At 39.6% G+C, this 25,411-nt stretch overlaps 1 protein-coding gene across 5 annotated transcripts; it reads left to right on the plus strand.

Annotated features, from left to right (window-relative positions):
* The first annotated feature begins 35 nt into the window (after window positions 1-35).
* On the plus strand, window positions 36-25,411 carry LOC135250728 (SEC14 domain and spectrin repeat-containing protein 1-like). Of its 5 annotated transcripts, none has more exons than XM_064327335.1 (19): window positions 36-369; window positions 2,235-2,335; window positions 3,127-3,212; window positions 6,692-6,800; window positions 7,737-7,827; window positions 10,626-10,739; window positions 13,297-13,410; window positions 13,575-13,669; window positions 13,949-14,016; window positions 14,702-14,913; window positions 17,546-17,668; window positions 18,606-18,800; window positions 18,902-19,016; window positions 19,789-19,948; window positions 20,261-20,342; window positions 21,099-21,221; window positions 21,821-22,012; window positions 23,857-23,978; window positions 24,396-25,411. In XM_064327335.1, the coding sequence occupies exons 3-19, from the start codon at window positions 3,158-3,160 to the stop codon at window positions 24,592-24,594; spliced, it is 2,169 nt and encodes a 722-aa protein (XP_064183405.1). In that variant the 5' UTR covers window positions 36-369; window positions 2,235-2,335; window positions 3,127-3,157; the 3' UTR covers window positions 24,595-25,411. The 5 variants fall into 5 exon arrangements, with proteins under 5 accessions (XP_064183405.1, XP_064183409.1, XP_064183406.1 ...); XM_064327339.1 differs by having other exon boundaries at window positions 13,961-14,016; XM_064327336.1 differs by having other exon boundaries at window positions 2,263-2,335.

Below are 25,411 nucleotides of genomic sequence, written 5' to 3' on the forward strand. Positions count from 1 at the left end.
AGAAAACCCGACACCGGGTTAACATTTCCGCCAACCGTAGTAAAGTTAGCGACCGTTTTTTGCTTGTATTGTTCTTTTGGGAGTGGCTTAAACCTGATGGGTCCAACCCCTTGCAATAAACCATCTCAGATTGAAATCCATCGGGTTCGATAACTACAGTAAAGATTTTATCAACATATTCCGTCTGGGAAAAAATAAATTATTCCTTTCTCCTGAAACTAACGAGTGGATGCAAAATTTATCACCAACAATATAGACCAGCTAACGTTACAAGGCATTAGTTACAGGGGGAAATTTGATCTGTTAGCTACTCTGCTACTAGCCAACACATCGTAACAGAAAACTTGGCAGCTCACACTTTCGTCTGAGGTATGTATGAAACGGACCTCGGCTAGTTTCTTCGTGCCATGGCTTTTGTATACCAAGTAAAATTGAGTAGGCTGGAAATGCAATGTAGGTCATTGTGTCTGCATTCTGCTGCAATAGGGAAACCGCTGCTCCAGTCCATGTCTATGAACAGCTAGAGAGAGAAAAAAAACCTCGTACTGGTGCCAGTGTGGGTCTTGTGAAATGCTACTTCTAACTACACACTGGCCAAGTCCAGATAAATTGTCCGTGTATAATTTTTAACTGTATGTGATTTGTTTGATTTCTCTTAACATGTAGTATAAATGAGGATAATGAGTAGGCCTGGGAGGAGGGTCCTAAGCTGTGATTCAGGCTTTTGTTTCCTGGCAGCTGCTCCCGTTTGTGATTCCGAATCCTGTTTGACACAACCGCTTTTCATGGAATCGACATAGCTAGCTATTATTAATGTTAAATTAACGCATTGTCTTGGCGCATCCATTATCTTTTCCAAGGTATTGTTTTCGTTATGATTTTATTCGTGGTACTATTGCTAACTAGACGGCTGATTCATATTTGTTTAATGTACCTTAGCTGACTAGCAAGCCAAGTATTAGCCTAGGCTCACTGGGGAATTTGTATAGGCTGCCTTGCTTTAGTCAACGTGGAATGAAGCAAGCTAATTTGTAGCCAGAAGTTTGTTAGACTGTAGTTACATGTATTCTGATTTGAAGAAGGCTGCAATGCATAAAAAATGTACAGGTTACCTGTGGTAAATGTCTGTCTTCCATTGCCTTATGCAATCTGCCTTATTAAACGGTACGTGCATATGGCTGAACTTGCAATTTTGTATACATTTAGCAGTTCTGCAGTAACGATGTTACTTGCTATAGTTTGTGCTCAGTTGGTGGTTGTTCCACAAGACAGTAACAGCGTTAAATGGGAAGTTGCAAAATACTTTAAGGTGTTAAAAGTACTGAGAACCAACCAATAAACAATATAAAATATGTATGCTACTCTATTGTTTGTTTGAATCTGTATTCAAATATGTAAAATATTGAGTTTGACTAGCATTTAATGCCAATAGCTATTAATATGTAGGTCAGGGGTATATAATCTCTTAAGTGAGCTGCATTCATCATGATATGTCACGAGTTTATGGGGAATTTTAACATTAACTCAGCCATAGTCTCAGCATTACAATTCTATGAGTGCATTTTCATTGGAAACTCGTCAACTTAACGTCCGCTGTGATTTTGCTAATGTAAGGCAATGTGTATTGAATCCAGCAATGCTGCTAATTTGCCATGGGTTCCTATTTTACTCTTGCTTATTTTTGGCCAGTGACCATTATTAATCAGCCCAAAATGTTGGTTCTTTGCATCTCTGCTGAACATACACTTTGGAGATGGTGTGGTGCACTGTGCCAAAAAGGTTGTCAGGCTACAAAGAACCATACTCCAGATGTATGATCCAAAGTTTTCATCAATATGTCAACCGGACTCCCCCGTACGGTGGCTGGGCAAAATACATTTTATTTATGTATTATATTTTATTTTACAAGGTTAAAATCCTGTACCTTGGTGACTGGTGATGTGCCAGGATGCTGGGCAGTTGTTGTGGATGATTATTGGATGCTTGCAGAATTGTCCCTCTAAGCAGTTTAGCAGGATCTTAGTTTAGCCTCTATATTAAATCACCACGTTGCACATTTCAGCATGATTGCTGTATGGTCCAAGGACATATTTGTCGCAGCTGCTGTTACGAACCACGAGTTAGAACCTTTCTCTTGCCTCTTCTCTTCAACCCATGTCTGTGTGAATTGTAAATTATTATGTAAATTATGTTTCATAAGCATGTGGATGTATTGAAAAGAAGTTTATTTGCAGTGATCGTGATAATTCTCTGTCACATAAGCACTCTCCAGAAGATGGATCAGGAAGGAAACCCCTGAGAGAAAAGGAATTTCATAATTCAGGCCAGTTGTGAGGTAAGTTTTTCAGTTATTTCCTTCAGAGAGCTTCAAGGGAATGACCTCTTATTGAACCTTGTTTTGATCCCCATGGCAGTAATAAGGCGTTGATATTCTAACTGGTAAATTTGGAGTATACGTACTATTCTGTGTAACTGGCATTAACAGAACATTCAGAATTTTCTACATAAATCTGTAATCACATGCATTGTTTTTGTGGCAAGTGGTAAATAAATAAGTGTGTCTATTTAGTCAATGCTGCAACTTTGCCAACATAGCATTTCTAACATTTCATTGTTTTTAATCATTCATATGTTCATTTTACGACAGTCCAATGTTTTAATCTGTGTAATCTTCTGAAATGCTGGCCGACTTACTTTGAGTTTGTAGTACAGTTCAGTCCTAGGTCAAGTATGCATTTGAAATTGACCTGTATTGCAGTAAAATTTGGAAACATTCCTGCATATTTCTTAGAATTTTTAGTAGCACAAGTTCCTGGCCAGAATATACAACTAAAATTGTTCTGAATATTACAAACGGATATTTCTTTAAATCTAAATTTCCAGTGATCTGCACGAATGTCACTGGTATTTAGGCCTAATGGGTTACAAAGTAGGCCTATTTCAAATAATTCTTTGAGGGCCGGTGCAGTTGCTGGAATATTTCAATCAAATTGGGGCTAGAAGTTTAGCAACTCAAAAATATAATGAATATGTGGGTCATGGACACTAGTTGGTATTGCTGGTTCTGAAGGAAATTGGGTCCTTGCAAGGACATGTTTCAAACATCTATTTTGTGCCTTTTTTCAGGATTCATATTTTATGATTGAAACTTGAAGACATGGAGGCTACAGCTGTGCTTCCAGTTCTGAAGAAAAGGCTGGCTTTCCTGTCAGGTAGCATACTCTGAAATGAATTGTATTTTTCAAGATGTGTCTAGAGAATTGCTTTGAATTTTTGGTGGCACAAGATCAACTTTTTTGGGTGGGATAGAAATGTTTTATTATGTTTATATTTTAATAAGATCGTAGATTTGTGTCTTGTGGGATCTCATTGTCTTATTTTGTGGGGTAATTCAGCAACAGTATAAGCATGCACAGGCAAATAAGCTAGGCTAGTTTTTAATTCAATATTGGATCAAGTGTTCTCTGATGCCTGTACGCACCTCAGAGTGTACCTCTGATTGCGGGCCAAATCAAAGTAAGTTGGAAAGGAACCTTTTTGTGATTACAATAATTGTAGTATTCTACAGGGGGGATGACTGATTTGATTTAAATAATAGGCTAAATGAGTACTATCCAGCTGTAGAGATAGCCTTGCTCAAAAAAAAAAAACCCTCAAAACTTAGTCAGATCTTTCATCTCTTTCCAGGTTTGATGATGCATGCTTCTTTTGGCTAGTCAAAATCCTGAGGGCTGTTGTCAGGAAGTGTTGTCTCTTGACTCTTGACTTCCTTTTTTCAATAATACTGTATAACCTATATACTATGTGTTCCTGTGTCCTACTTCAGGGTTAGTCCTTTTCACTTCCGCCTGGTATGGTTCATTTTCACACACCAAGAATATGTTTGACTCGTTCTGCGTGTCTTGCTTTAGCATTAAGAGTTGGATGTTTACTGATGGTTCACGTGCGATGGAAATGGCTAGCTTGTAATTGGTACCTAGGGAATGTTCCTGCTTAGAAAATCCATCTTCCTTAAATTTTGAATCTGCGTATTTAATATCAGGTTTGACTGGATAATACACAAAGCACACTGACGCTTGGAAGATACTGTTTACTTTGTTATGGAACAGTAAAATATAAGCATCTCTTTCTTTGAATTAGATTTGAAGATTTATGATAAGTGATCTCTTCAGAATCACATGATCTGTTCATCTTAGAAACCTACTAAATCCCTGTGTAATACCAACGAGTACAACCTTTCAATCTTCAGTTAAGAAGCAGATGACGTCACCCTTGTGTATTTGAATGAGCACATTCAGTGGGATGGGACTCCTGCTGGTTATGTGATTATATGCTGTGCGCTGTCATGTAACAAACTAACCATCTGTCCAGTTGTTGGGCATTTTCGTCTCATTATCAAGAATGGCTGCCTAATAATTTGTGAATAAAAACAAATTCTATGTATTAATAATAGGATGGTCAGGTCAGATCTGTGACCAAAATGGTTAAATTACCCATTGCAATTAGGCCTCTGCAAAAGCAGTGGCCTGTGGGCTTTAAAAATGCCATTGTAAGTTTCGGGGAATGACGACTGAAGACCACACAGAGTTATGCAGCTATTTATGAAGCACATAATAACATACGTGTTCCCCTTCAAATGACAAAGCTCCTGACTTCAGTATTTACGTGCAAACGTGGCCAGTGTCCTTTCTGCTGTTCTCTTCAAGCCGAGAACTTGGATGAATGTTCATTTCTTTGAGAGCGTCCTGGGAGTGGTGAATGATGGTGTCCCGTGCTGTGAATAGAACAGTGCTTCTCATTATTTCCCTGGTCCAGCTGTGAAGGTTAGATCACTGCATTAGCAAAGTGTCTCTGGAGATGCTGGTGGCTCGTGGGTCCTCACAGCCAAGGACGCATGTGAGAGAGTGGAGGACGAGGAAAGAAAAACGAGCCTGTTTAATTCCCATCAGTGTTCCTTGACAGATTTATAGCTTTATCTGTGTTTGTTGTTGGCTTAAATTGTGTTGGGTGTACTGCGTGGCATTGTGACACAGCACATTGCAAAAAATAGTATATAAAAATAAATAATAGTATGGGAGAAAAATGTACTGGCTGTGTGCAATTTAGGTGTAAAATTTCAGGACATCTGCTTTATTTCGACAAATGTTTTGCAGCTTGGTTTTGAGAGAATATTGGCATATAGGCCTAGCTATGGCTTGAACAGTTGTAAGGATTTTGCTTTTGTTCTCTTTGAAAAGTCTGCATTTTAGCAGCAGGCATTCTTCAATGAGCACACTGGGGTCAGAACGTCCCAGGCTGACCTTGTTTCCACGTAGGGCCTTTGTCGAGGTGAAAATGTACCCTAGGGCCTTCCAGAGTGTTGGGTCACCCTTGACAAAGGCACTCCTGCCATCATCATGGAGGTCACGGCCTTTTAAATAAAAAATATATTGTAGCTTCTCACAGGTGTGCCTCTGCAGGGGCATCCTCAGTATGAGGTATGCCACTGGTGACAAAGGAGGGTCATATGGATTTAGAGAATTAAATTGTCAATCAAATTTCTGTGTTAAGTTCAATGTAAAAAATAAAACTGCTGAAAATGTACACTGATTCAAAATACACATTTCTGGGGGGGAAGTGAGTCAGAACTGCAACTGCTATGTTTTTTGTTTTTGAAAAAATGGAAGCATAAACAATTTGAAAATTGTCATTAAGATGCGGATGATTTGAGGTCCAGTTTGTATGTTCAACTCTGCAGACCAAACTCATTTGGTGTGTTGAAAATATAAATGGCCAGACAGATTCTGAAGAATACATACTTTCATAGCAGTAGACTAAGGATATGTTTTGGAGTTCTTGTCTTGATCAGCATAACACACACATTTGAAAATGAAAATGAACTGCCCACATGTAGTGAATCAGTCTGATTGTGTCATTTTCAGAAAATTAACATAAGCATAATTAGAATTTTATCAGTCTGGGGACAGGTCCTGTAAGCAGTCGACTTGCTGATAACTGTTTTTATGAAATGACTGCTGTTTATCTGTCATACTGATGAAGGCAACAATTCCAAAAAGCATCCATAGACTTCTGTATTTCTTTTGTAACCTTGTGATTGCAAGCCACTTATACTTTTTATTATTTTGAAATAAATTACTATATTTCTTGACAGTTTTTAGGGTTAAAATGTGTTAAATTCACTGAGTGTCAGATTTGTAGCATTTCTGTGCCAAGATTTGCTACTTCCAATCTGAATAGCCCATTTTATCTAAACCATGGTCGTGTAGTTTCTCAGGGAAACTGCGCTAGTATGGAAATGTTGGATAATTGCTGTGGAATTCACTATTATTTCCAACCATGGATGAGAGTGGGTGAAATGTAGAACAGCTGCTTTTTTGATTAAGTTGCAAACGCACAGTGTCAGGGCAGCCTGCACAGAGAGATTAATTCAAATGAGCAACTGATCAAACATTTGTTACTTGTGTTGCAGACTGCTTTGAGATGCTAATGCCCCTGTGTATGGCTCCTGGAAATTGATAGTGAAAAGGCACAATAATACCATGTAGCAAACCTCTAAATGCTGAGTTTACAAGATTTCATTTGTCTTTTTAAGGTCATATTCTTGAGTGGGTGTGTGTGTCTTCAACGATCGGGCCAAGCCGAATTTCCTAATAGTTCTTCTGTTCTGTGTCTGTGTGCTGCTGGTGCTCAGGGGGGAAGGACAGACGCAGCGGCTTGATCCTGACCATTCCGCTGTGCACGGAGCAGACCAGCATGGAGGAGCTCAGCTCCACGCTAGACTATCTGCTCGGCATCCCCAGGTGATGCATGACAAAATCCACCCGTGTCACAACCTGATGTGCACATTCACACATACCACGTACACACTGAATTAACAACCTACCTTGAAAACGCACACAAACCACACTCGCCGAATTCACAGGATCAGCTGTGGAGCATTTTTATATGCTATGTCCAAACATTTCAACTGCGGAAAAAAAAACTAACAGCATTATGTCCTTAACATTGACTGATTGATTCTTATTTAATGAAATTGTTTGTTTCAGACTTCTTTATACTGTGGTACCCTTGTGTGGATTGGCAAGCTTTTATTAGGTGTTTCAGCAGTATTGATTTCCTGTGAAAGTATTTTTGGCTCTGCTTCTCTGAAAGTCACTTTGATTACTGTGGTGTATTGCTCTCAGTGGAATTGCTACATTCTGTTTGTACTTGAATGAGGTTTTCTTCCAGGGTTGGCGGTTCGTTCCATTTTCAATTCAATAAATTCACAAATTGGAATGCCATTGGAATACCCACAATTCCATATTGGCTTTTGCGTTCATCAAATTGGCCTCATTAGTTTTTTTTTTTTTTTTAAACGAGCCCCCTTTGACTTCACATTCCAAGAGTTATACCATTTCAAAGTCTCAGCTCGATAGCAATGATTCCCTCTGATGTTTGGAGCAGATATTTCAGGAATGCAGTTGTCACTGTTTTATCTGCTGTTTGTATGTCCCATGCTGTGTTTTACATCTGAAACAGTCATGAAATCAAAACAGCTGTTAGCGGTGTCTCGCATTAAGCCAACATAACCTTGTTTTGAAATCAAAAGTATAATTTACCTAGTTGTAAGGTACATTTATTTTAATTTCATAATTTAAAAATAGTCTTATCCAGTAATAGGAATGATGGTTCTCTGAAGTGATTGGAAATTTGTTCTTTTTTTTTTTTTTCTTTTCTTTGTCTTCTCTCTGCAGTGAGAAGTGCAAAGCACGAGGCTTCACAGTCATTGTAGATGGGAGGAAGTCACAATGGAATTTAGTGAAGACAGTGGTACTTATGTTGCAGGTCAGTATGCATTTATGTATGAATGTATGTATGTATGTATAACATAAGTATGTGGAGTCTTTCTGGCTGACGTGCAGTTAACAACCAAGCTGCTGTTTGACTAGTCTCCTGGTGGCTACTGTGGTGGTCCATGTCCATATCCATGTCCGAATAAGGTGATGATGTACCATATCCCTGTGTAGTAAACTCTTAATGGCATACATTTAAACAATGCGGGAGACGCGTATGCAGACAAAAACCCCAGACGTGCACTGTAAATAAATAGCCTCCCCTGCAAAGGATGCGTTTGTTGCATTATTAATGACAACAGAGTGTAGTCATGCATGTTTTATGCATGTTTATTTACACAACTGGCATACTGGCAAAAATAATCTACAAAGATTGCATGATACCGCAGACATTGTAAGGCTTCCCTTTGTCTTACACTAGAGTATAGTGTAGTGTTGCCTTTGAAATTCCTTCAGTTCTTGTCTTGATTTGTCCTTTGAGTCCTCACAGCTATTTCCCCTGCTATTTATGAAGGTACAATTCACCGTAAGCAATAACTGCTATCATGTATATATCTGAAACCCCTGAAATATTGCAGGTACGTTGAGCCTGTTTTACGTAGTCTTGGTTTTCTGCAATATGTTTTTTATTTTTTTTTATTTTTTTACAGCTGAAGTGCATTCCATCATATTTCTCAAGTCAGTGATTTTTGTCAGAATAAAATGTTTTTTACATAAGGTCCAGAATTTAGGGAAGGAATCCAAGATGCAATTAAGGCACCGTATTGAAGGTGACAGCCCCGTGGGCACAACATCATTCTGTTATGTTCTTCAGTTTACACTCCACCAGTCGTGTTGTTTTAAATCTTTCATGTGTCTCTGCAGTTGTCCCATGAGAAGTGCCATAAGAGGCAGCTTTGGCCTCCAGGCCTGAGCATGGGTCAGGGCAGCACTCCCCCTCTCTGTAGCCGCTCCTGGTTTGACCTGCTTCTGCCAGGAGAGGTCGAATGTATTATCCAAGTACCCTTTTCTCAGCTTTACACAGTCATTGAAAAATGATAGTGATTTTTTTTTTTCAAATTAAACTCTGCAGTAGTCATTTTAATGTGTCAGCGATGCAGTTGTTTACCAGTAGCAAGATATTATTTGTTCACTGGACATTTTTGGCCTTTTACTTATTATTAAAACAAAAAATAAATACGGAATGAGAAATACACTGTCATAGTGAAATAGGTTTTTTGTTTTTGAAAATTATTAAATATTGACAAAATAGTTTTGTAGAATCTAGATCATTTGTCTGCTCGTGGCAGCCTTTGTGATTTCTTCTAAATAAAAGCTATTCAGAATAAAGCACTGCTAATATTTTGTATATAATTATTTTGGAACCCACAGCCACAAATATAGAAGAATGTGAAATGTGCCAGTGTTGTCATAATATAACCATTTTTTATTTCAAAAGAAAAATGAATTTATGTGGTGAAACAAAATAGTTAAAGACAGTCATGTACTGTAGCTTTATGTATTATGGTCCAGGCCACCAGTTTGTCTCCCATTGTTTTCTCGCATTATACTTCAATCCTCCGCCAGCTAGAGGTCATGATAGCCTCTTTGTCAAACAGTTATCCCATGGGGACCACCTCAATAATTTAAGCTGATAATGTAATTGCCACTGATTAATCACAGATGATGATTGACAGCGATGTTTACAAGCGACAATTCAGTTAAATTCAGTTCGAAATACTACGAAAATGGACATGCTGCGGTATTAGAATGGGGTTTTGTTAGAAGCGGTGGGAAATATCTGCACTAAAAATGAGAGAAGTTGTATAATGTTTAACTTCCACAAAAAAAAATTAATTAATGGTAACTAATTAACTAATCATGATCTTCTATAAAGACTAGAGTCGGGTGTCTTAGTGCCTGTCTAAAGCAAAGACCTACTGCCAAACCGGCCTTTTTTGGATAAGACTGGACACCTCTGCTTTATATGGAGGCATTTTTCTTCTTACGGCAATGATACTCAGTCCTGCTCCTGGATAGCCACAGAGTCCTTACATTACATTTATCTGGCAGACACTTTTCTCCAAGAGTCTCCAGGTTTTTGTTTTTTTGTTAAGATCAGCGACTGATTCAGACCCAAGAAGCCTGTTTAACCAAGTTAACTGTGTAATCAACTGATCAATTGCTGGTGCTACTCGAGTTCTGAGTAACAATGAAAGTCACCAGACCCTGCAGCTCTCCATGACCAGGATTGAGGACCACTGGCTCAAAAACATGCTTTACGTAACATTTCAACTTCCATCCATGTTCACTTTCCTTCCTGGCTTTCCCCATATGAAATCATGATTGTTTTTATAAATGTATGTTAGAAACTCAGTTGTACAATTAGTCACAGGACTGTGCTGTTGGAGTGCCTATGGGGACCCCTGGAGGATAATCATTGAGATACAATTTTAAATCCCTGCAGGTCACATGACAAACTGGTGGCTCTATTTATGGTACACAGGACTGGTATATATTATAAATTATTTATAGTATATTTCCACAATGCCAGAAATGATTTGGTCTGGAGCCATTTTTTAATTTTATCTGCCACACATTGTGTAATTGTCCTTGGTGATCTGAGCTCTATTCAGTTGTGTGATTGAATAGGGGATATATTTAAAAAAAGGGATTTAATAAAAAAAGGGTTGAAAGTGGGAAAATACATTTTTAGAACATACATTTCAGTTTAACTTTTGAAAATCTTATAATACAAAATATCCTGTCCCTGTTTATGTAGAAATTTGTCAAATGTGCTTATTTTTCTAGAATGTAATACCAGCTGAGGTGTCCTTGGTATGTGTGGTAAAGCCTGATGAATTCTGGGACAAGAAGGTGACCCACTTCTGTTTCTGGAAGGAGAAGGACAGGCTTGGCTTTGAGGTGAGGACTCATCTCGTCAATCTTTCACATTTCATTACATTCATCTGTGTGATACTGCGAAATAAGAAGTTCTAAAGTTGCCAAAAACAAACAGAGGTAACAAACAAGGCTGGGAAAAATAAACTTGCATGTATAAATCATGATACAAAAGAAAACTTTATTATTTTATGAAACAAGTACCCATTTGTACCCATTTGAGAGCCAGCAGGGGGCGATAAAGCAGTGTTGAAACACAATGGTTTCCCATAGGAGGATGTTTGTTCATGAGGAATTACTGGCAGTAGGCAAATGTGGCAGCACAACAGAGGCAGTAAAGAGTGGGAGCACTGTAATAGGCCAGTTGGATCGGAAATAAATACTTTACCTCTTCCCCCATGGACCATTAACTGTAATTGAACTGAAGGTACCTTGATATTATCACTTTGTGCTGTTCTGGTAGGTTCTTTTTCTGTATAGATATGTGCTTCAGTATGGTAAGGAAAGGTATAATTGTGGTTTTAAGGCGCTCGTTTAATTGTGGAAGCTTAATAGTTAGCATTTGCCTAAAGAGAAATGTGAAACAGTGCTGATGAGTGGACTTAAATCTGTATGACCTGTTTTTGTTCTCTTTTCGAACCATTTTGAATGCTTAGGCCTACTCATCCCACGTCCTCCAGTTCAGGGGACAGTCGACTAGCGCACATACCCTCTGAAGTGCATGCTGCCAGCCACTACTTGCGAGTTATGCAGTGAGGATTTAATTCCCAACCATGTGGCATGTCACTGCACCAAGGACTAGTGCTTTAGCTTGACACTTGTAATGAAGTTAGGCATGCTCTCAGTCTTTAGTGTCGACATAGCTATTTAGGGGTTGTGTATGTATTGTGTTACAGAACACAAGACAATGGTATGGTGTAGGACTGTCTAATTAAAATCTAAAATGATTCCTAAAAATCTTCCCAAACAAATGGTGGTATTTTTCATAAAGAAAACATTAGCAGTTATATCACTGACAGATGACTTCCACAATTTTAATCATAAAGGCACAGGTTACATCAGAATTGAAAAGCAAATTCAGTTAAGCTGTGGATAAAAAGACATTCTTAAAACCAGTTATGGTAATCAGTGGCTGTGTTCAATAACAGCTCTTGTTGTGACTGTCAAAGAATACAGTGCAGCTTCTAAAGCTGTTACAATTCTGGATACTGACAGTGACCAGAAGGCTTATAATGAAAAGACATGCTGCATTGTTCCATCCAAGATTCAGCAGGCTTTGAGCCTGCCACGTGTCATGAATTTCCAACGTCTCACATTTCACAGACCATCCTAATAGGCATTTTGCAAAAGGCCATATTAATTATGGTTTAACAGCCATTTCCTCTCAGAGGACTCACAATTTTTCACTTGTCTCTAAATCTTAGGAGTAACGTTCAGTTTCATGTCTAGGTATACACATTTGAGAATTTAAAAAAAATTGGTAACAAACATGGAACAGTGCTTTATGATAAGCAGTTTTGGGGTCAATCTACTATTACTTTTATCCCTTTAAATTATGTTAGTCCAGTTCTGTATTCCTCCCACACAGTCTTTTGATTCATTGTTCTCCTTGGATCAAATCATATTGCATTAATTCAGTTAACACCATATAGTTTTACCTGTTATATATACGTGATCTTTCAGTATTTCATTTCAAACTGAATGAGAACTTCATTTTTCCATTTTTGCCTAGATAATTGCATTCGAGTCACTTTATTTTTTCCTAAATTATGAATTATCTAAATGATGAAAATGATATAATCTGTTAGTATTGGGAATGGTATAAGTGTCTTGCTTCATTTAAGCCATTTTCCAAGTGTCTGTAATCTGGAGTTATAAAGCTTTAAATAGAACACCCGCTAAATGGGAGAGGATTGGCCAGATTTAGTATCTGTGCAATGGGGTTAAAGCAGTAGACAGAAATGTGCAGTAGGAGTCTATGTGGTTAGGGTAAGGGTTTGTGCATCTACCTACATGCAATGACAGTTTTAGATTTTCTTCACCTGAGATTTACCAGATTTCTTTCAGAAATGGTGAAACACCCACCCTCCACCTCCCACACCTTTTGTTTCCCCTTAAACATCTGTAAGAACAACAGGGCATTGCAGTGTCACGCTATGATAATGGAGATCAGAGCATTTTAAAAGGAAGTTGATTTTTTTTTTTTTGGAAAACAATTCTGAATGCATTTTTTCTGAAATATGGAGTCAGTGGAGGGAGATCCTTTCTGATCCTAAAAAGTCAATATTGATGAAATACACACATTCTGTTCATATGTGATGACCCTTCAGTAGAGCAAATAGTCTGCTCTGATTGGTCGGTCTTTAATGTAAATTGGACCGGAAACTGCATAGATTAAATGACAGTATCTGTCAATAGCAGTATCAGAGTTGTTGGGTAAAAACATTAAACCTATTCCTCCAACATCCCAAAGGACCTTCCAGACTGGTATAATTGATCTTTTTTATGTCTATAGGCTACTCTGATGCTGAGTTAATTGATGAAACTATTGAAAAGATTTAATCATTTCTGTTTATTACAGGTTATTCTTGTATCTGCCAATAAGCTTACACGCTACATTGAGCCATGCCAACTGACAGAGGAGTTTGGGGGAAGCCTCCTTTATGATCACATTGACTGGCTGAACAAAAGACTGGTAAGAATGTCAGTTGATGAATCATGCCTTGTCAGTTGGGCCTTTTTCAGGTTAAAGCTGTCTTTTCTCAAAATTATTGGCATGTGACTAAATCTTTAGAAAACATGATTTTCTTTTGAATCCTTATTTTCCATTAAATGGATGCATTGTATTGGTCTTTTCAGGTTTTTGAGAAGTTCACTAAGGAATCTACATCCCTCCTGGATGAGCTTGCTATCATTAATGAGAATGACAAAGCAAGCCAGCCAGACAAAGACAGGTACTTTTTATTTAAGTGTAAAGAATAGTACAATCTAATAGTCAAAGACAACGTGTTTGTATTTCATTTTATTGTTTCCAAAAGATGTAAGTACTGCTGGACTAAAAATATGTGACACTGAGATTCACTTAGTAAATTATAACCAGCACCTTCAATTGAGTACTTGAGCAGAATTTTGACCTGCATTTACACTTTTTATATCACCATTTTGCATGTTCTTATTTTCCCAGCTGCATGTGTTGACTCTGAAATGTCAGGTATATTTATTATAAGTGTCAGTTTTTCTTCCAGGCCCTCAGATTGTTCCTTCCTCCCGTCATTTGACCCTGAAACTGTCTTACAGACCGGTAAGCATCGACTGGACATTGTGTAGTATTGCAGAAAGGCAGCAGAAACTGGTTGGGGGCTGGACTTTTAGCCACCATGGTTTCTTCTGTATGGTGTCATCTTGGCTCTTATATTGCTCACACAGGTCATTGTGAATCTGGGCTCCTTTCAGGTTTACTTGTGAGCGTTTTCCCCGTCTGTCACCAAAGCGTTTTTATAACACTCAAAATATTTGCTCAGTGCCTGTGAAACCCAGGCAGAGCCAGTGCAATAAAAGGACCGTTGTCTGTGTAATGGCTCGTGAATGACTGGTACAGTAATTCCTACTGGAAAATAAACATCAAACGCCTTGCATAATGTGAATTAGCTTTGCTAAACTTCGCTTGTATTTTTGTATGGAATTAAGTCAGATAAAGGAGATGTTTTTAACTCTGTGGAATGCATCACAACTGAGGCTTGTGTCTTGAAACTTCAAAATGAATGCAGCTTTTTTAAAGCGGTAAAAAAAACTGCACAGTGTTGCACGCTATGTGTTATTACACTAAATGACATTAACTGATGGGTGTGTTCCATATAGGCATTTTTTTTATAACATAGAGTTACAGACTTCTGTAGATGGATATGATTCACATTCTCTCCTCTCTCTCTTCTGCTCTCTGTATTTCTCCTCTCCCTCCTGCCCCTTCCTTGTCCTACTTCTCTCAGGTCATGAGCTGCTGTCTGAGCTGCAGCAGCGACGCTTTAACGGCTCGGAGGGCGGGACGGCCTGGTCTCCCATGGACGATGAGCTGCTGGCTCAGCCACAGGTGATGAAGCTGCTGGACTCCCTGAGGGAGCAGTACACCAAGTACCAGGAAGTGTGCAGGCAGCGCAGCAAGCGCTCGCAGCTGGACGAGATCCACGCCAAAGTCATGCAGGTACTCAATGTCCTGCTGCGCTCGAACATGAAAGACCGATAGAGCCAAACAGAAAGAGGAACCACCACCTCTCAGTCACATCTTTACGTCTTTGCTTGTCAGCTTTGCTGGACTGCATCGTTATTACTACACACACTATTATTTCACACGCACCCTACTGTAGCAAATGGATGTCACTTGAAGTGACGTTGACATGTTATCGGCCATCCTCCTGTTAGATTTAAGAACAGGTACTCTTGTGCAACTTCTGTGTTGGCTAAATAAATGCTGCTTCTAGATTTGTCCTTAAGGACACTCATTTCCCTATAATGTTGGTCCCAATGTTGTTTATTAACCGCAAGATGTTGCTCTCGCATTTAACCATTTATTATAAAATATTTCAAATTTTGTTTAGTTTTTTTCTTGCCGCTGTGGCTTAATAGATCTGTGATCTGTGGGCAGGTTATATACCCCATGCATTTTGAAATATGGCAGGTGGTCTTTATTTTTTTTAAATATGGAAAATTCTACAGGTCCTGGAGCACCTGTTAAGATAGATGTGATCATGAACACCAATACGTAGCAAGCTATTTAAATAACAAAACCATGCACCCCCCCCCTCCCAATGAGCTTACAAGATTTCATTTTCATTTAAAAATCAAACTTTTGATTGCAATCCACTTAAGATTATCTGCTTATATGAGTATATCATATAATGAAATATTAAGTGTTTATAGACATGTTTATACAGTTTAAAGCATTTTTAATCATGTCCAAACTTTTGACTGGTACTGTAACTACTGTGGATATACTGATTAGAAAATAGTGGGTTAATGTGAGACCAATTTAAACGGTAATGAAAGTTAATTAATTGTGCTTGAAGGTCTCTAGTGGATTCTCAATTTCAAATAATTTACAAATTTATCAATATTTTATTATAGCCAAACTTGTCATTTGTAATTAATGCAACTGACTGCATGTGTGCGAGTGAATTAAATCCAACACACTGCCCATGATTGTTTGTGATTTTTCTTTACACTCAAAAATGCAGTTCCCAAAGTAGTAAATTTCTAGTGTGATTGAACCATTTGAAAATATAGTGAATTGTAACAAAAGATAGTTTGACATTGTTTGAAAGTTAATAGTGGCAAAGTTAAGCCGAGTATGATTGGCTGTTCTGCACAAAAGCAATCCGTTAGTAGTATTTGTCATCTTGCTGAAGATAATACAGTTGTCAGCATATTTAAAGGTCATCGAAGTTGACAATGGCTTTAAACTATTTTTCATTTATCTGAACCTGTGCCAGTTCCTACTGTATTGTCTGTATATAGAAGGTCAAGGCTACTGACAGGGTTGTTGCTTTGTATTCATGACGGCATCATCACAGCAAATCTCTCAGAAATTCAATTGAAACTCAAGGTTAACAAGATTTTTCTTTCCTTAAAACGGTTTGGCATCAGGATATGACCTATCAAAATTCATTTTCCAGTGTGTGCTTCTACATCCCTGTCCAAAATTGCACACAAAAAGACGATAATTCAGAAGTTGCAACGCAAAATTGTTAAACGGCATATTTTTGTTACCTGAAAGGTGATCTTTTTTGGTTTTCTTTCTTTTTTCTTTTATTTTAAATTTTTTTTTGTTATCCTGGTGCCTTTGTAAGAATTGAGGAGATGGTTGATTCAAATGTTTGCCTTAACAAACTTGAAACTGCATAATTTAATTTGCAATTTAATCGGTGTCCCGTCATTTGTTTTGTTAAATCAGTCTTTGGTTAATTAATTGTAGTTAGAGACATTCCTGTTCCCTATTTACAGCTCCTCCACTGCCAAAATTAGGACTGTGGCATTGTGCCTATTTCTCTCACTTGCGGTTTCTCAGCATTCAATGTTTCCATTCATCTTTAATGAAGAGAACAGTTAAGAAAGAGGCTTTCCAAGTAGGTGCGACAGATGTGTCGCAACACCTAGAATGACACGCCTATTTGTAAGTGTTTGGCACGGTTGTGATTGGATCGGAATTAGCTTTCAGGCTGTGATGTGATTTCTTAGACAGGAGGGATAATTGCTAATACGTGATTCCCCCTTTGTTAATTCAGTCACATTCCAAGCTCTGCTACTTCCGTGACAAATACCGTATTGTGTATTTATTTTGTAATTGCTATGTGTTCAGTTTGTTAGTATAACTTATGGTGATTCTGATTTTAAAAATGCAACTTTTGGGAGAATGTTATATGTGTATAAGTGTATTTATACTAAAACATTCCCTTATCCAGAGTGACTTACAAGCCTAATTTGATTCACTGAATTCATATTTCGGAAGTACTGAAGCACGCAAGCAGTAATAGTGTGCCAGGCCTATTTGTCTGGTAGGCAGATTTGGTTTTCACAAAATTTGAACAATGGTAAGTAATGCAGAAGACAGGTATTCCAGTGGTGAGGAGGGAAAGTGAGTAAAACAGGTGAGTTTTGGGCAAGTTGTTGCATATCTTTGTTTTTTTCTGTCTTCATTTCAGGATGAGTATTTGAATGTGGCCATATTCAAAATGTCACACTGATTTCCGGTTAAGGCCCAAATGCTCAGAGGTGATATTGGAACTGCAGGAGAGACTGGGGCCATGATTTGAAATGGCCGAATGATTTTTGTTGTGCAGGTGGTGAACTGGCTGGAGGGCCCAGGTACAGAACAGCTCAGCAGGCAGTCTGGGATTGGAGATTCCATCAGAGCCTCGCAGGCCTTGCAGCAGAAGCACGAGGAGATAGAGAGCCAGCACAGCGTGAGGACCAGCCCCTCCCTCCCTCCATCTTTCCCTCCTCCTGTTTTAATCAGTTTCTCTTGTGTCGGTGATTAATAAAAATGTCTTCACCACATATTTAGCAATTACTTGTTACTCGAGATCTACAGCCCTTTGAGCTACATTTTATGTATGAAAGGTGCTATATAAATAAAGCTTATTATTATTATTAGCTTATTACAGCCTGTTGGATCTCTAAGCCCTCTTAGCCCTTCATGCCAAAGTGTTTTACAGTCCACTATTGAGTGCTACAAAGGATGGCTGACTTTAATTATAATACAAAATGCAGTGTAAACATTAAAAGGGTATTCAATTTCCAAATCGAGATGCAGCTTGTACGAAACCACAGATGCATGCAGTCACATAAATGTAGGTAATATAGCCACATTTTTAACATGGGTATTTAGGATATGGAACCAAAACTAAACTGAGCAATACAGTATGTGCAAGGACTCAGCTATGCATACAAAGTGCTGTAATTTCTACATGGTGGAACCAAATTATATAAAATATTTTTAAAAGCTGAGAATGTGCACTTTAACCACATGAGAGTTGTTTGATCACAAAAGAAAATTATGGAGTACAGAGCCGAATCAAGAAAAAAATGTCTTTCTACCAAACATTATGGAGCTCACTGTATATTCCACTAGGAGCTATATGGAACCAATTGTTTGTCCATGGAATATAGTGATGTGTTTATATTAAGCTGTGCATGAATAGCCATTTTTTAAATGTTTTGGGGGGATTCATTGGGAGAGTAATTCATTTTTTTTTGAGAGAAACAGAAAAAAATGTTTAAGGACTCATTTGCTGTGCAATCCTGTAACACATTGTGTGTGTGCGTGCGTGTGAGCACTCATGATTGTTTGTACATTATGGAAGTGGTTTATGGTGCGTTTTGTGTGTGCCCGTGGCGCAGGAGTGGTTCGCGGTGTACGTGGAGCTGAACCAGCAGATCGCGGCGCTCCTGACCACGGGGGATGAGGAGGACCTGGAGGAGCTGAAGGGTCTGCAGCAGCAGCTGAGCGACGTGTGCTACAGGCAGGCCAGCCAGCTGGAGTTCAGACAGAACGTGCTGCAGTCCGCCCACCTCTTCCATAGCACGGCTCACGAGGTGCGTAGGACGCACTTACCGCTGACCGCAAATCAGCGATGTGATTATGAGCGTGGTGACCGCGCTGAATGCCTGTCAATATCGTTCCCATGTTTCCTCAGTTGTCCCAGCATTTGGATGGACTACTGGGCATGCTCTGTGCAGAAGCCACCCCAGCTGATGGAGCTGCCATCCAACAGACTCTGAAACATCTGGAGGAAAAACTCAAGAGTGTGGGCAAGTAGAGATGCTTTGTCAACTTCTCAGTCAGATGTGTCACTTGCCATGGGTTGAAATGTAAATGAGCGGTCAAAATACTGAATTAAAAAATGGCTAAGAACAGGGTCCACATCTGGAGTAAAAGAATGAGTGAAGCCTGAGAATTTTTGAAAATGCTTTGGTCACTGTGATAACAAAAAAAGTTATTAAAAGTACTTTTTCTTTTCTGAAAATGTCCAACAGCTTCCTGATGAACCTAAATTTAAACATATGTCTAGATCTGACATATACGAGCATTATGGGTCATCTGTAGGTGCTATTTATTCATTTGTTCACTGTGGTCCATGGGGGAGCCTTACTGCCTCGGATCAAATTCTGGACCATTCCAGTGCCAACGGTGGCCATTAGCTCCATAAGGAAACACGGGCAGGGTTCAGTCGGTTAGGAATCCACGTTCATCGCTTGCTAGGGCTCCCCGCTGGTCAATGAGGCAGTTGACTGCATGCAAACACTGCTTTGACGCCACTCGGTGTGAGCTTCGCTGTAGTCTGTGGTGTGAAAAGAATCAGCTGGCGATGCCACGTGACAGTGGGTCTGGCAGTGTGAATGTGGCTGCGGTTACCAATGATCAGCCATTCCAAATTTTGGTGGGAATAGGAGATGCTCAGCCCCTTGTTGGGCTCCCAATTTGTTTTGAAAAAATGGAAAAGCGATTCATCTTTCTAATGATGAATTTCATACGGGACTTGTTCTGATTTTGAGGTGTGGTTTGGTCTGTTTTGTTTCTCAGAGGTTGGTTTGCAGGGCTTGAGGGAGAAAGGACAGATCCTCCTCAACCAAATCTCCAATCAGACGTCCTGGACGTACGGGAAAGAGGTCACTGGTGAAAACAAAGAAAACGTGGAGCATGTTCAGGGCGTCTTGGACGATATGCAGCTTCGGAAACAGAGGTTTGCTTTTGGTGTTCGCGTTCTGGGATTCAGAACGTGGGGATGTAAACGGCACTTCCAGCGCATAGCAGTTTGAGCCTTTCATGGTTTTACAGACACATTAGCGCAATTAATTGAAATCGCCAACAGCAGGAATCTGCTCAGTATGCTAACCTGATTCAAGGTTAGTATATTCAGTGATTCAGTGATTAGTGATTCAGATTCCCAGTCTGGCACAAACCGCTGTGTGTTGGGAGTGTTTGGAATGTTCCATCCCTGGGGCAGAGTTGGCTGGAAAGAAGCATATTTTTACAGTGATTTTGTTGTGTGAAGGTGTGAGGATATGGTGGATGTGAGGAGACTGAAGATGCTGCAGATGGTTCAGCTTTATAAATGTGAGGAGGACGCTGCCCAGGTCAGTAAGCCAGTCACCCATCAGTTTTCCCAAGGCTGGAAACCATGCCCTTCATAATGTTATTCTTCTCCACCATTTTGTTTTTGATGAATGACAGCCCTGTGGTGTTTTTATTGATCTTGTTTACAGTAACTATGTTTTCATGCAGAGCAAACTTGGAATATTATATATTATTTCGATCAATGACTGCATTTTCTTCCTGCCTTTTATTGTTTTTATTTGCAATATTCAGGAATAGAACTCTGCATATGCATGTGACTTATTCACAGCAATAGGAGCTGTTAAACCATTTTTGAATTGTAAAAGTATATATATCATGCATCTCTCTACAACTAATCATTGCTATTGATTTTTATTCACATACACAATTCACAAGTCTGGAGGTATATCAATGCTGCAGAAGCTGCTTTGGAGTTGAATTGAATTGGGTTTTCTTGCTTTAGACCATAAACTGCTGAAGGTCCCTGTACCAGACCTTGTAAAACCAGCAGCTCGTCAGAAACTTCTGTTAAAATGGAAATATCCTGTCATCATACACTGTTGGGACCAATCAAACATCTAATACTGAAATAATATAAAAAACCCCAGCAAGTGAACTATCCGAATAATATTTTATTTGAAGCCAGAAGGTGTTCCTGCCTGGTACCTTGTGTTCCGATGGACATATGGTTTATATGCTGTCTAGTCCACTGTATGTGAGAGTGAACAGTTCCCTCCTCCTGGTTCCATTGTTACTGCAACGCCCTACCTCCACAGGCAGTGGAATGGTTGGGTGAGCTGCTGGATGCCCTCCTGAAGACTCATATCAGACTGGGAGATGATACACAAGAATCCAAAATACTTCTGGAGAAGCACAAAAAGTTTGTGGACGTGGCTCAGGTATGAGATACATTTCAAGCTTTCAAGGTGTATTGCAAGCTCTGATCATGCCTTACAAAGATGATCAGATGCTTTTTTGTGCTTGTTACTATCCACTTTTTACTTTACGAATTGTGTGTGTGTGTGTGTGTGTGTGTGTGTGTACGCGCGTGTACAGGTTTGTGTGTGTCTGTGCATGCGTGCTGGTGTGTGTGTCCGTGCATTCGTGCGTGCATGCCTGCGTGAGTGTAGATGCCTGTGTGTGTGTTCAGGTATGTTTGTGTGTCTGTGTCTGTGTGTGTGTGTCCGTGTGTCTTTGTAAGTATCTGGAGCCAGGCTCTTTTTAAACTTGGACTCACACAAACACGCATGCATGGACAGAAATAACATAAACCTTTAGCCGTTTTATTTTAGATATTTAGATGTTAAAAAATACATTATTTAAAGGTAAAATCTCAGATGTTTCTCTTCAAAACCTGTTTTTACCTTTACCGAGTTTGCATCCAGTTTGAGTCGTATGCAGAGTGCATTGAGGTTTGGACTGTGCGGCATTTCCCTGCGTGTATTTGTGTTCTTGCGTCCTGCCGGTCCGTGTGACATTTGTGTCGTTTGTGTGACAGAGCACCTATGACTACGGCAGACAGCTGCTGCAGGCCACCGTGGTGCTGTGCCAGTCCCTGCGCTGTGCCACCCGCTCCTCGGGCGACACCCTGCCGCGCCTCAACCGCGTGTGGAAGCAGTTCTCCGTCACCTCTGACGAGCGGCTTCAGCGGCTGGAGATGGCCAGCTCCTTTCACTCCGCCGCGGAGAAGGTGAGCTTGGGGGGCGGGCATGACAGCAGGCCACTCCCACAAGTCTTACAGCTATAGGCTAGTTTCATCTGACATTAAGGACTGGGTCTTAATGTGAGAGGTCTTATTGTGAGAACCTATAAAGGTGAGTCGCTGGTGAATCGTAACTGCAGCATTACAGCCGTGTTCAGTGTAGCTGAAATGTTAACGTGGTTTACGTGGTTTTCATTTGAGGATAAGAGACTGCACTATTCACTAGATCCTGTAGTCTTTCTCAAATAAAATAGCCTTTTCTGGATGGTATGATTGTGTGAGCATGTTTATCATGAATAATGAAAGGTGATTAGCCTATTTGTGCTTATATTAACATTAGAAATTCTGTCATTTATAACTTTCTAAACTTTTTAAAATATTGTTCAAAATGTTTGCTGAAATATTTAACAGAAAACCAAGGTTTAACACAAAACGTCCCTGCCAAAAGAAGTGGGGAATATGGTAAAGTACAATTGAAGGGTCTTCTTGAACATTTTGGTTCAGATCCAGGGTTTCCGCCAGTGTATTGCAAGCCCAGTGGCCCGCCGGGCCTAAGCATCGGGGAATTTATTTATTTTTTTAAATGTATTTTTAAGATGTTTTTGATAAGTGATATTGGAAAAAAATCCTAAAATTTCTTCTTACGGTGAAGAGCGCCTGACCGGCAACCATAGAAATGTTAACACAGCGGCAAAATTAGGCTATATCTAGAAATACCATCTTTGGGGAAAAAACGCTGCGGTTGAGGTGCAGGCACTCTTCAGGGTAAGAAGAAATTTCAGGATTTTTTCGATATTGCTTGTGTCTAAAGTGCTGCGACGGAAACAATAGATTTACTCAGGAGCCACATCTGTCCAAACTGCCTGACTTGTTTACATTTTTCACGGTCGGGAAGATTTGTATGACAACGTGGTCATGTAGCTAGCTAGCCAAACAGTCAGTAACACAGATACTTCCTTTGTGCCATTTAGGGATAATGTCAAGGAGGAAAGGTAGCCTACTGTAAAAGCCAAAAAACCTTAGACAGTTTTTTGAATGTTTAAACATGCCCAGCCTTCCAAGGCTTGTTGTAAGATTCAGTAGTCAATCAGGACTTGAATACAAGTTTTCTGTAGAGTGCAAAAACTTTGATTTAATTTATTTTGTTGTTGTTGAAAACACAGCATTCGAAGACTGTACATTGTTGTCAGATTCTTTGTAAGACTCTGCTATGCTGTAAATAGTTGTTGATTTTTTAAAATGTGTGTTGAATAAATGACTTATTTATAACAACCTTCACATTACATAGTCATATTTTCAAATCTCCAGTCAGCTTTTAGCACTGACTTAATGTAGGGCCCTATGGAATCAGTGTTACGGCTTTTTAAAATTCTCGATTCCGCAATTCTGTCCGTGATGGGCCCCCGTCATAAAAGACACTTGACCGCCAGCCCGCGCCAGGCCTCCAGGCCCTGTCAAAAGATACCTGCCACTGGGCCTAACAACTTTTCTGGGGGAAACCCTGAGATCTTTTAAAGAAATTTGCTTTGCTTTCTTTTTTTCGTTTTTTTTTTTTTTTTTTTTTCCAGTTTTATGGTGTCATGTTCATTCAGTTTTTGAAATTACAAGTGAATGTTTATTAATCCATATGACTGAGCGATTTGAGAAGCAACTGAGGGATGAGAGAGGAGTACACTGTTTTACTCTCATGGAAACTACATCCATTATCTACCTATTGGCGGTCCCTCAGAAGGCGGTGTTGCCATGAGAGCCTCCAGCAGGGCACACTTTGTCACGGTAACAAGCCAGTCTTTGATCTGTTCTCCTTTTTCCACTTGGGACATTAATCTCAGATCCTGAAAGAGAGCCCAGAACAGGCCGAGGCTGCCATTGGCCCTGAGTCTTATGAGGAGGTGGAGTCACTGGGGAAGACCCTGCTGGATAGGCTGACGGTGCCTGTCCTGTTTCCTGATGGGTAAGCAATGAAGGTTATCACTCAAGCCTTTGGCCCTGGACGAACTGTCAGCACAGAGTGCATTACTGTCAGTCACCAAGTCTTTCTGTCAGCTGACTTCCCTCATGCTCACTCTGACTTTGGAAAGATAATCACCACTTTTTTTGGCTTATTTTGTGTCAACTCTAGTTGAATGAATAGGGAATGAATCAGCTTAGTTGTGCTGTAGCTTTGTAAATGTAGGAGATGGCTCGTTTATGGCTTCTTAGGGGGAAAAGTGAGCAGTCTTTGTTTTTATGGTTTAACGGGTTACTGATATTTTGTGTGTGTGAGAGAAGGGAAGGAACAAATTGGTACAGGAGAGAAAAATAAAGACAGCAGCAGCAAGAGATGTTGCCATCTAGCTGAACATTATTTTGGCTCTGTGGTGCACTACAGGAGCGAGCAGTACTTTGGCAGCCCAAGCGATATGGCCTCCTCCGCCGAATACGTCAGAGACAAGATGAAACTGGTGGAGGAGAGAAGGCTGCAGCAGGAAATGGAGGAGCAGCCAGAAGAGGAAGCAGTGCAAGAGGAGGAGGAAGAGGAGGAGGAGGAGGTGGAGGAAGACTTTGAGACTGACCCCCAGCACAGCTAACATTGCCTCTCTCAAACCACTCCAAAGAAAACTAGGAGCTGCAGTCGACACAGCACCCGCACGCACTGCCTGCCGGCCCACAAGTACCTGTAATGCAAAATGTGGCAGGAAAAAAAAACCCTTCCCACCATTTCGTGGGTGCTCTGGTATTTCTGCCATTTCAGTCCTGCCCTCGTGTTGCCAAGCCTTATTAACTTACCGTTAGCAGTTAAAGATAGATGGCCTGTCTGCTCCCGTTACGTTGCATGACTAGAGGGTCAGGAAAACGACTGACTGCACTGAACCTCCAAAGGCCTTAGCCAGTCCTCTTCTCCCTCAGGCAGGTGTCTAAGGCTTATGTGGTGCTACGGAATGTAAAGAGTGTATATAAATTGCTATCTCTTTCCTTGTTTTTACCTGCCACTGTAAAATTCTTAAGGCTAAGGCTAAACTTGTTTATGGACAGTAACACAATGAATTTTATATTTTTATTTTTGTTTTTTTTTATTTGTAAAACTTCGCCACAACCTTTGTGTCAATACACATACCAGTCCAAAAGGCATTTTATGCTGACATGAACTGCCTAAACTACTCTTTGTAGGTAAATATTGAACCATATTTATGTTGTTGAAGCTTTTTAAAATAATTCAAAATTATGTGATGCTTGTGTACATCAATGTACAATTTAAAAGTAAAGCTTTGTTTGGAACCCAAATTAAAATGGCATAAGCTTTAAATTAAAAGGAAATGAAATAAGTACTATTTCTTCTATTTGTAACTGTCATTGTGTGCTTCTTGCTTCCTAGAGAACAATATTAAAATAATGGTTCTCTTTTTA

Source organism: Anguilla rostrata, chromosome 3 (genome assembly GCF_018555375.3).
Source record: "Anguilla rostrata isolate EN2019 chromosome 3, ASM1855537v3, whole genome shotgun sequence".
Taxonomy (NCBI): domain Eukaryota; kingdom Metazoa; phylum Chordata; class Actinopteri; order Anguilliformes; family Anguillidae; genus Anguilla; species Anguilla rostrata.